The sequence below is a fragment of the Acanthochromis polyacanthus genome, chromosome 13 (assembly GCF_021347895.1).
Source record: "Acanthochromis polyacanthus isolate Apoly-LR-REF ecotype Palm Island chromosome 13, KAUST_Apoly_ChrSc, whole genome shotgun sequence".
Lineage (NCBI taxonomy): Eukaryota > Metazoa > Chordata > Actinopteri > Pomacentridae > Acanthochromis > Acanthochromis polyacanthus.
The window spans coordinates 38,826,784-38,839,364 of record NC_067125.1 but is presented as its reverse complement, the minus strand read 5'-3'; the positions used below and the strand labels follow the sequence as shown (position 1 = coordinate 38,839,364).

At 38.9% G+C, this 12,581-nt stretch overlaps 1 protein-coding gene across 1 annotated transcript; it reads right to left on the bottom strand.

Moving 5' to 3' along the window:
* Positions 1–4,553: 4,553 nt before the first annotated feature.
* LOC110962754 (solute carrier family 13 member 2-like) lies at positions 4,554–11,619 on the bottom strand. The gene is made up of 12 exons (XM_022210758.2): positions 10,534–11,619; positions 10,244–10,380; positions 9,592–9,845; positions 9,428–9,490; positions 8,899–9,070; positions 8,198–8,320; positions 7,891–8,100; positions 7,420–7,514; positions 6,261–6,376; positions 5,994–6,155; positions 5,237–5,374; positions 4,554–4,879 (listed from the first exon to the last, which is right to left on the bottom strand). Exons 1-12 carry the CDS (start codon positions 10,630–10,632, stop codon positions 4,751–4,753), a joined length of 1,698 nt encoding a protein of 565 aa, XP_022066450.1. The 5' UTR covers positions 10,633–11,619; the 3' UTR covers positions 4,554–4,750.
* Positions 11,620–12,581: the final 962 nt, after the last annotated feature.

Below are 12,581 nucleotides of genomic sequence, written 5' to 3'. Positions count from 1 at the left end.
TTATTTAATTACTTTGATTACACCTTAATTTTTTGAGTATCATCAGACCAAGTTTTTGATTTGTCCCATTTTGAATAAAAATGATTTGTTGTCGACTTGTTTCTTTCATAAATTTGTGTTGTGAGTGACACCAACAATACATTCACTATCGCTTATGTCAGTTTATTTGCCACAAAACTTAACTCAACACAGCATGGCAACAGGTCAAGCATGAATCCATGCAGAATCAACACCTCACTTAAAGTTTTCATAAAAACTGACCATAATCACATTATGAAGATAATAACTTGTCAGCTAAGTGTAAGAAACTTGCCAACATAGAGGACAGACAAATGTGGGGAAAAGGGGATAAAAATGCAAAAAAGTTTTCAACAACAAATCCTCAGATGTTGAGACTGTGATATTTACCCGTCTGGTTACTAAGATAAATCTAATCAACAAATAGTTCACACTTGCGGCACACCTCTTCCATGGAAGCTGTCACTGTGAAGAATGTAGCAGCACCAAATGCAAATTAATCTTTATCTGGAAAACAACATAGTTCTATCACAATACTCCTCCTTTGTTGCCCTAAACATTACAGATCTGTAATCTTTACCAGTTGGGGAATATCTGAATGTTGGCTTTTCCTTCACAAATTTAGTGTTTTGGCAGCATGCCCTCACATTTTCTATGACAATAGAAAGTTGTTTGTTTACTTTGCTTCTAGACAATGCCTGAGCAGCATCTATTTTGGCTACTTTTGTTTCCGTCAACTATTCAAGGAATTACCTTGCTAAAGGCTTTTGCACAAAACTACATCTAAACATTTCTCAGTTATTAAAAAATATTAAGGAGAATGTCTTCCACTAGACAGCTGGTTTCATTTTTATTACTTTCATGAAACTTCTGATGATTTTTGTCAATAAAAATAGATTTGTAAATCAGGGAATATGTGTAAGTTAAAGTCAAATTCCTCATTTAAAATCTTCAGAAACAGTGATTTATGAGTGTCTTTTGATAAGTCAAAGTAAAACATTCAGAATCCCCGAGGCAGCAAGCTTTATCCCTGAGTTCTTCACCTTTTTGGCTCAGGGTGAGGTTATATAAATCCCGTAATTACTTCTCCTGTCCCAAGGATATTTAATAATAAAATGTGCAGCTGTCTGTGCAAACTAAGTATGTTACAGTCACAATTTCTGTGTCATGAATAGCTAATAAAAACACAACTAGAAATGCAAAGCGCAGTCAAGTCAGGAAGTTTTCCAGGGAGTGATCTGCTCTATGTCAACAGTTCTTGCATGTGGTCAGTAACTTATGAATGACACAAATACTGACAATCCACCAAAACTTTGAAGCTGAAAATGTAAAAGTCACAGATCAAATTGAGACTTAGCTGATGTAAAAGCCATTCACATCAAGTATGGAAAAAGAAAGAACGCATAACAGAAATATGCTGTCTTACCTCACAGACATCCATCAAACCTTTATTGTCTTCCATTACTGTGCAAACAAATTACAGAAGAGAAAATGATGTTGCTGCTCAGCCTTTACCAGAAGCATGGCCCCTAGATTAAACAAAAATGGTTTGGATTTCATCACTGCTTCCTCTTTTGACCTCTATGCCCTGTAGTTTCACGTATTTAAAATCCCTTCAGCTCCAGGCCTTCACACAGCTGATCTACGGACCCCTGCCAAGGAGTTCAATGAAATGCTTTCAATCAGCCTCTTTTAATAGATTTTCCTTACCTTCAATCATTCTGCATTTCTCCCACACTGACCCTTTGAAGGGATTTGCCTTCTGTCCCCATGGCTCTCTTTAAATCAGCTGTGGTCCTAATCGTATTGATGGCAATGAGATTTGAGTCCATCAATAAATTTAGCAGTCGAAAAGTACAGTAAACCCTTAGCAGCTGCAGCATCTCCACTGTGAAGATGTTTTTGAACATAGAAAGTTTGACACACACAAAAAAACAGTAATTAATTTGACTAACTACAGTATTTTCAGAATTGTATGTCCTGTGTATCATTTCTCAGTAACTAAATGAGAAAGTAGGAATGATAGTTTATCATGTTCAGACCTTCATATCCAGTCTTCATAAATAAAGGCTACACAGAGTTTCTCTGCTCACAGAACCATAGTTAATCATCCAGTTTTTTAATAACAGGAGCGATTCAAGTATATGCTAAAAAATAACAATCACACTGTCTAAAGCAGTGGTCGGCAACTGGCGGCCCGTGGACCAAAACTGGCCCATCAGGAATAATATCTGGCCCGCCAGATGATTTTGAAAATTTGATTTGGCACTGAGCCAAGCCAGTCCGTCACCGCAACACGAAACTCGCATGGTCGGCTGCTGCCGGGCATTTCCGCGTTTGCACTACTGGTCGGACACGGTTGTACCAGCCAGATTTCACTGAGCAACAGTGTGTGCAAAACGTGTGTGTGTCTCGGGAGCCATTTTTTAATACATCTGTGATCAGAATTGAGACGTGTGTCCCAAGCAGCAGCGATCAGCTGTAGAAGCTCCGCTGCTCGTGGTATCGCCCGACCCGCTCGCGGAATCAGAGCACACCCCCTCGCAGGTTGGCCCGCTGTTCGATTGTTTACAAACATTTTGTCCCGAAGCCACATCTACTTGCCCACCCCTGGTCTAAAGGGATAAAATCATAAATGTATACAAATAACTAAACAAAAAACTAAATCACTGGCATTATTCTATCGGTTAAACAAATAATGTAACACTTTCATCAGGTGTGTTTCCAAATGCCTTCAAGCACGCCATTGTGGAGCCTTTACTAAAAAAGTAGGTTTAGACCCGGCAGACTGAAATAGTTATAGGCCTATCTCTAAGCTGCCATTCTTGTCAAAGATCCTTGAGAAGGTGGTTTGCAATCAACTGTCTTCTTACCTTGATCAGCATAACTTCTTTGACAAATTTCAATCTGGCTTCCGTAAGCACCACTCCACGGAAACAGCCCTACTGAAAGTGTCCAGTGACATAATGATGTCTGCCGATTCGGGTCAATGCACCGTGCTAGTTCTCCTTGATCTGTCCTCAGCTTTTGACACTGTTGACCATCAGGTCCTGTTAAGTAGACTGAGGGATCAGGTGGGTCTGTCGGGGTCAGTTCTCCAGTGGTTTACCTCATATTTGTCTGGACATAGTTTTTGTGTGTCAACAAACCAGATAAAATCAGAGTCCATGAATCTATTGTGTGGGGTGCCTCAAGGCTCCGTCCTGGGCCCTATTTTATTTTTACTGTACTTGATCCCCCTGGGTAAGATCATCCAAATGTTCAGGGATGTTTCTTACCACTTGTATGCTGATGACATTCAGCTCTATTGTTCTTTTAAACCGGCTGAGATAAAGAAGCTTGATTCCTTTTTCCATTGTTTGGCTGAAATAAAACAATGGCTTAGTGAAAATTCTCTTCAGCTCAACGCAGACAAAACTGAAACACTCATCGTCGCCCCTGACGTCTCAATTCCAGGGATCAAACAGTACCTTGGTGACTTAGGGCAGTCTGCAAAATCGAGTCTGAGAAATCTGAGTGTTTTCCTTGATAAAGACATGTCTCTAGTGCAGCACTGCAAGCAGCTGACAAGAAACTGTTTCTTTCAACTAAGAAAAATCTCTAAACTCAGGAAAATGGTTTCATGTAATGACTTAGAGCTCATCATTCATGCTTTTGTTTCATCACCTTTAGACTACTCTAACAGCTTGTTTTCATGTCTGAACAAGAGGGAGCTTTTGAGGCTGCAATTTGTGCAAAACTCTGCAGCGAGAATTTTGACCCGCACAAACAGGCGGACTCGCATATCTCCCATTTTAAAGGAGCTTCACTGGCTGCCAGTCTCTTATAGAGTCAACTTTAAGATTTTGGTTCTAACCTTTCGGGCCTTGCATGGTCAAGCTCCTTCTTATATGTGTGACCTGCTCCAGCCTTATTCCCCTGCGAGGGCTTTAATGTCTGCGGATCAGAATTTGCTAAAGGTGCCACGTACTCGGTTTAAGACCAGAGGAGCCCGATCATACCAGGCTGTTGCTCCCAGGCTTTGGAATGATCTCCTGCTCTCTCTCCGCTCAGTTGCGTCTGTTGACGCTTTTAAAACACAACTTAAAACCTTCTTGTTTGCTCAGGCTTTTGCTTAGTTTTTGTGGCTGTTATGATCCTATTTTTTAGTGTTGACTATTTATGTGTATTTAATTGTTGTTTTTATTTATGCTGTGAAGCACCTTGTGGCTCTCTGTCTGTGAAAGGTGCTATATAAATAAAATTTACTTACTTACTTACTTACTTTATTACAGATGCAATTAGAACGTTATGCAAAAATACATTCACTGCAATTCAGAATGGCATCTGCTTGCATTAAAATGGCTTTAAATAACATGCCTTGCACATGAAGTTAAACTTAATCCTGCACAAAAATGACATTTTTAATTGTGAAAGCAATAACTTCTTATCTGCTTGGTAGAATGTCCCTGAGATGATTTAGCTAAATGACCTGAAATTTTGGTTCAGTAGGAAAAAAAAAAATCACAGAACAGTACTCCAAAATTCCAGATCAGCATACCCACTGTGAAGCAGAATATAGGATCAAAAGGTGCATCTGTGTCATCGCTCAAGGACAGACCTATTTGCATACTCGCAAGCACTGGCTGGAGCACACAAGGGAGCCTAATGACAAATACCAAGACATGTGCCAGCCCAGTACTCCAGTGGTGGAATCCTGATAAACAGGAAGATGCTTTCCTTGAGTTCACATTCAAGGAGTCTCGGTCCCATTTGCCCAGCTTGGAAATGTATTCAACTGAAACATGGCAACGCCCCACGTGTTGATGGCAATGTTGATGGCAATGATCCCAATTAAGTTCAGCATGAATCCAGCCTTGACCTGGAACAACCAGATAAGTAATAAATCATAAACAAAATGATATCAGGACCCCGATCCAATGCAAAACAATGTTTTGTCAACTCATCAAATTAAGCCCCAGACCAATCTCATAATATCGTAACAATCTATTAAGCTGCTGAGGCATGCGTACTTCGCATTTGCAGCTCAGTCTGCCTAAGCGCAGTTTCCATGGTAATATTCAGGATATTGTGTGCATGTACATAGATGATAATGATCAGATATAAGGATTAATATAAGCTGCTTATCTAAAAATTGGATATCACCCTTTATACAAAACACTGTGCGCATGTCAACATGCACACTTATGGGGCATCTTTCTTGTCTGAAAGGTCTTACCATGTCCATGACTTTAAGGTTGGCATAGGAGAAAGCGATGGCGTTGGGTGGAGTGGCCACCGGCAGCATGAACGACAGCGAGGCAGCGAGGGTGCAGGGAAGCATCACATACAACGGGTGGATCTCAATGGCAGTAGCCTAGAAAAAATACATGACCACAGATGCAAACTGAACAGGTAGAAGTCAAAAATGTTTTTCCAATTACTGATACATTTTGTGCAACTCTTTGATATCAGTCAAGCTGAAAGATCTGTTACACATGCAACTTTAAGGTTTGCTCTAACAGCAAGCAGCTCTTTGTGTCTGCAAGCAATAAAAAGATTTGAACTCTTTCATATTTTAAGAATCATATAAATTAGTTCATAGATAATATACTGTATGATCAGCTTGAATCTGCACATAAAATATGTGCTCTTACATGCTTTTAAAGATTTTACCCTCTTACTTGAGATTTACATTGAGAAAAAGCACAGTAAATAGGTGCATGATGATGCTTTAAGAACCTTTTGAACAGAGTTACAAATGACAAATACATCAAAACCAGCCAGGACTTGATGTTGTCATGTCGAAATCAAAAACATATTTTATGTTTTGTTACTTCTGGCTACCAAATTTGTTCTATTTTTGGGGTTACTTGTAAAGATTTCATACAGTGTTCAGTGTAATATAGTGCTATAATATCATGTTTAATGGAGCGGATGTATGTGAGAGTAAGAGCTGAAGACCGAGTTATTCTCATCATATTGTTACGTCTCACCATAGAAGCGACTATTGGTAGGAATAGTGTAGTGGTGGCGGTGTTGCTGGAACATTCGGTGAACATGGCCACCAGCAGACACAGAAGGATGTTGATGGCAAAAGGAGGGACACTCTGCAGCGGTAAGAGACATTCTCCCAGCCAGTCAGAAAGTCCAGATTTCTGTATTCAATGTGGGAAAACACACGTCAGTAACTATCCAAACATTTATACATTTAGACAGAATTATTTTCAGAAAAATGTGGTTTGAAAGATTAACAGAGTTACCTCACTTCCATGGGCCAAAGCAAAGCCTCCTCCAAGGAGCAAAATGATGTTCCAAGGCATCTTTTGATTGACAACATTCCAATTAAGCATTGGGATGGGGGCTTCAGGAGGTGACCCTACAGAATAAGGAGAAATAGAAGAAAAAGAGTAAAAATCTTTATCCTTGTAGATGACTGTTTGTTTTCAGGTATTGGGTGGGGCAGTCATAAACAATGTTTTATCTAAACCAGAAAACCTTTGATAGTCTTCAGATAAGATGATGTGGCCATAAATGTGCGCCATAAAGATAAAAAGTAACATAGGCAAGTTGCCAAATCATAATTTAAATGTCCTGTTGCAATGGGATTGATAGTTTTGAACCTTTACACCTCATCACCTCCAAGTCTGCATCACACCTTTTAAAGTGTGCGTTAATCATTGTGGCACCCTTGTGTGTACAAAACACACTGCTTTTCCGTTTTTTGAGCAGCAGCAAAGGCTGTGTTGCTTGTAGGCAGAAGCAGGACACGCTCAACTTAAATTACCAAAGGAGAAAAAAATAATCATTGGTCCAAAAGTAGTTTGTCTATGGAACAGAACAGCACTAACTGTTGTACAGGCTTGACCTTGAGGCTATCAAGATACAATTCAGGAAGGAGCTGAGTTCATTTGAAAGCACTGAATCAGCGAGATGAGTTGCCACAGGCAGTAAAAGTTATTGATGGTATCTTTAACTATTAGAGAACACAGAGATGTCACAGATAGAGAAAAGACGTTTTCAGAAGACTGCACTTCTATCGTCATGTGACGTGCCGCAAATATAATATGTGATACAACAGTGAACAAGCACTTTCCATTGCGCTGTCCAGACGTGTCCGTATACTGGAAAACTGAAGAGAGATCAAGTTCCTGAATTCTTGCTTCGGCATACAGTAGACTATACTTTTACTTCTCTGAAAACATGCTGAGTTTTGTTTTTTAGTCACAGTTGCGTCAGTACTGCTGTGAAAATTAAAACATACATATTCCACTCAAATGGACACTTTCATTATTTCATACCTTTACAAAGTAATCCTGAAAATATGCATAGCTAATTTGCACATTATTTTATTGTTAAGGTATCTATATCAATGCACTTATTGTGAACTTGAAATCATTTTGAACTTGTTGCCAAACTTACCATCTTTGGACTTCGAAAAGCATCTGGGCAAATTAGACGGGATGCAGAAGAAGAGTGATGACATGAATATGGCCACAGTGCCATCTGTAACGTACCTGTTGAGAAACAACATGGAAAATATCTGTTGGACGTAATAATATTGCAAAACAATAACCTTTGGTATTGCAATGAGAAGTGCGTTAATAAACTCTAAAGAATGGACAGAGGGTTTACTGCCTGGTTGATTCAACAATCAGATATCTGACACAAGATATGCACTCAAAGATACAACAAACTGATACTCTGTGTCATAGAGACCACTATTCAATCACTGACATACCTTCACTAGTTGGTCCTTCTTTAAATTCTGCTTCTTGAACTGGGAAAATTGTTTGGTTAACTGTTTACTTCTTTACTTTTGGCAAGTTTACACCCTGAAAGCTGTGGTGTAGTTTCGACATTGCCAAAGCTGTGTAACAACAATGCACTTACGGTTTGTCTTTGTTGAAGAGCACAGTGGCCCAGCCAGGTATGAACCCAGGGTCTCTGGTGAACCACATCAGAACCACCAATGTGAAGATAACCAGCACACAGACCTCAGCGAATGTCATCCCGCCCAACTTTTTGTACTGATCTTTGATCACTTGGTAGGCTTCCCTGTCACCATCTTTATTTGTGCCACATCCGAAGGACTTTTTCAAGCTGGAGTAACACAATGTAAAAATTAATTAATCTCCTTCTTCTTAATGTGGATGCTTTAAGAGTAAAAGCAAATGATCTAAAACACACAATAGCTTACTTAAAGCCCAAAAACATAAACTGGAGCCACAACCAAGATAAGGCGAGCATTAGCACCACAGTGGGGAACGCGAAGCCAAACCAGGTTGCAAAGTTGATTTTGCCGCCGTTTTCTGGAAAGAGTCTGTTGATGATAGAAAGAAAAGATCAGAAAACAAACTAAACACATGACTGGACTCTCTTGAGAGATGAGCAAGTCTACAACTAGACAGATAGATAAAAATAAATCTAAACAATGGTTTTCCCTGATGTACTTGGCATGTGTTTAAAACAAAAGGAGCTTTTGAAAGTTAGAGTAATCTAGTTATCTAAACCATTAGTTACTATTCTGACAATCCATTGTAAAAATGCCCACACTGCATATTGAGTTGTGACCCACCCTACATATGACAGTTCAGTGTGTCCAATTTAGCATTTTCACATTGTTTTTTTTTTCTCTCTCAAATACTGACTGAGTGAAACTAGAGACTTGATCAGAACTTGTCCTGTCCTGTTGCTCAGCTGAATGGACTTTTACCCTAACAGTGGCTGTGGCTACCACTGATGTTGTCAACTTAATCTCAAAAAAGGAATCTGTGAGTAAAATTTTACCAAAAGAAATGTTCTGAATTTAATCAGTTAGTCCAAGATCGGAAGATGAGTGTGTATCCAAATAACGCGCCCATTTTATTGTGTCTAAGTTTGTCTATGTTCAGGTCATACTCATTAAGCTGGCCCTGCATAATGACGTTGGGTGTGCATCCAGTGAGGGTGGCCGTTCCTCCGATGATGGCGGAATAACAAACACACAGGCTCATGCCTTTTGACAGCTTTGCATACTTCTGCTCCCTCTTCAGTCTTTGCTGCTCTGAGTCAGGACTCATGTCACACACATCTGGAGGGACAAAGCACAGACATGTGGAGTTGTAAAGAACATATTAATGGTTGAAGTGTCTCATATGTAATATGACATTATTGGAATTGCAGAATGGGCTGTCTGGAATTGTAAAAGTCAGGGTTAGGGTTAGTTATTTGACAAATAAAACTAAATAAACAGAGCCAGTTTTTTTAAAGATGTAAAGATTTGTATTTTAGATATGGTAGAATGTAGCAAGAATACATTTGGTCTGTATTTTTGTACTTGTCTTCTTTAATTTATATGTTCTGGTGAAGAATTTGGACCTTTATTATTTGTTGGCTCCTTTCTGTTCTTAAAATGAGCATTTACCTCAGGACAAAGTGAAAAACTTACCTGCTGTAACACCATTTTCCTTGAGTTCTTTCATGTCTTTGAAGTTATCATCTTCATCTTTATCTGCAAACACCATTACAGCAACATCAGTAAAATAAAAACACCCAGAAAACTAATAAGTGTATAATAAAGGGTAAAAACAAGGCTGCAACCGTTAAACACACCCATGCTGATGCTACTGTCCTCTGATTTGAGCTCCTCGCTGTCTGTTTGTTTGGTGTCATTCAACTCAAACGCCTGGTTGTCCTGACCATCCCCTGCAGCAGTCAGCCTACATTGTCTTTCTTCAGCTTTGGCCTCTGTGTCAGACAGCTGCTGCAGAACAGCGTTGGAGATGGGCAGCATCATGGCTGTGGCCGCTGTGTTGCTGATCCACATGGACAGGAAGGCCGTGGTGCTCATAAAACCTATCATCAGGCTGGAAGTGAACAAAATAATTGAATGATAAAGAAAAGTTTGACGAAAGTGTGTATGACAGTCATATGTGGTTGTTGAACATTTCATTCTATAACCACGGGAATTAACATGTTACTATAAAAGCCTTAAATTGTGTAATCTGACTACAGCGATTTTGTCCCACCCAGTGAAAGACATGCTGGCCAATGATGCTGCTGGCAATCCAATTCAACCCAAAGATATGGGATGGGATTGAATTCAGGGCTCTGTAAACGTCAGGTCTTGCATTCAAAAAGTCATTTTTCCATTTTGATGGTCCTCATTTCATGTATGTGGGTAGGTACGTGGACAGGTGGGCCTTCATAACTTGTAGTGCAGCTATAACAGAGGTGTATGTAAGTACATATGTAAGTATCTTACAATGATGGCTTCACCCCCACAAGAAGCAGAACTTGAAGGGCGATCCTCTTGTGCAGGTTCCAGTGCTCCACAGCGATGGCCACCACCAGCCCACCAAAAAACAGCATGTTGGAGTCTTTCAGGTACTGAATGCAAACCTGGGTAAGAGAAGAAAGCAGAATCAAAACAAAATATGCTGGAGCTCGCTGACTTGTTGATCCTAGAAAAAAAAAAACAGGGAGAATAGTAAAAAAAAAGTATATATAAAAAAGGTAATATTCAATCACTGTCAAGTATAGATTTGGAAATACCTCAGTTCCTTCCATGATGCCCATCATTGGGAAGAGGACAACAGGCAGCAGAGCAGTCACAGCCAGAGGGATACACTCTGTACACCAGTACAGCGCCATGAGGATTATTGCAAAACCACATTTTGCCTGCTGTAAATGCAAACAAGGACTGTGTTGTTTAACGTACTTAATACACTGTGCTACACATGATTGCAATTAGTCTGAATGGGTGCTGACATGTACTTGAGACAGAAGTGAACATGCCAAAACAAGTAAATGAGGTACAACACATCAGACAATTCTTCACTTCGGTTAACCAAATAAAGGTCAGATATAATATCACCTCTTGGTGACCTTTTCAAGTGGCAAGTTTAAAAAGTGCAGGACCTAAAATATAACCTTGAAGAACACCATAATATAGATTTTTTAGCTTTTAGGTGAGCACAATACACAACACTATACAATCTTGACTATGCTGTCTCAATTCTATGAATGATCAGAAAACCTAATTAGAGGTAAACATTAAAATTACTGCAGTTTGATTTACTTTTAATACGTTAAAGATTATTAAAGACTACGGAAAATACATCATGTCTCTTTTCTTTTCTGTTTTCATAAAGTTTTTTTGCTGTATGTTGTCTTTACATTTATGAACAGAGGAAATGCATTTCATTACTTATTTGGTTTTCTCATATATAGCGTATTACTGTACTATATAAAAAACAAACAGCTAAAGACCAGATGTTCAGAGAACCACATCTAGTCAAACTTGCATGAATTGTGATGAGCAGAAAGGGGTGGAGATTGCAGTCTTTGATTTAATGGAACTGATTCAGCCCCTGAACATGACCCCACTTTTCAATTTAGTCAAAGATTACACGGTACAAAGGGTCATTGATGGAGGTCTTTCCATGACATATTACTGCTAAGAAGACAACGTAAAGCAACTAATATATTTTTTGATTATCAAAGGTCTTTCATTTTGATGTAGTGGTCTCACAAATTTTGGCTGCAGATGTGGATACGATACCACTGGAACTTTGGCTTTCTTTATTTTTCAAATATAGTCTTTCTGGATTTATGAAATTAATTCAAAATACAATGTATCATAAATTTTAAAGTCAGTCTGTATTAATATAATACGACTCGCATGTTAAGGAATAAAGTGTAATACTGTAATACATAATATGATGTTATAATCTTTCCCTCTGGAGATTAATGTTTTATTTCTTTTGTTCCTGCTCTTAATACTGGTGTCTCTGTCATCCAAAGATTCTCTTGTGTACACCTCTCTCTGGTATGCTTTACTTTAGCACTAAGATAACATCTCCTACTGCTTTCTTTATGCATCTCATATATAACAAGTTTTACAAGTGAGATTTTTTACAGCTGTCGTAAGAGTACCGTGACCTTTGCACTGCTTAAACCTAGCAACCTTACACTGCTTGGATTTTAAACGTAAAAACTATTTTTACTGCCAAGTATAATTAGCTAAAACAGTGGCTGTACCTGAAGTGGTAGCGGTAGCAAAATACAGACCTTATATGATTTTTATATGTATTTCTATTGTGATTGACATTAATATAACCATTACAGACGAAAAGCCTGATATTCAGGTTTGCTAATGTAACTGTGAGGTAATATGGGCCTTTCAAACAACCTGCAAGGAAAGAAACAAATATCTGAGCCATGGTGAACTGCACATTTGCAATGAAATTTATCATTCAAATCACAGAGAATATTAATGAGCCAGTTTATACACTCCAGCTTCCTGTGTAGAGGTTTTTCTGGGTTTCTGGCAGCATAGGACACAAGACAGGTCTGAATATAATGATAAAGAGCCACCTGAGCACTGCTGTGGTGGACGTTAAAGTATTGCAGACAAACACAGAAAAGTAGAAAATAGTTAAAGAGTCTCTGGCCTTTAGGGAGACACTGGTTGGGGATTTAGATAATCTACACTAGAAACTGACTTTGTCATCTCCAGGATTAAACTTGATCTGTTTGTTTTCAGTCTAGACCTGAGTAGCACTTTGTTGGACATTTGTTGTATTCATGTACTGGACATA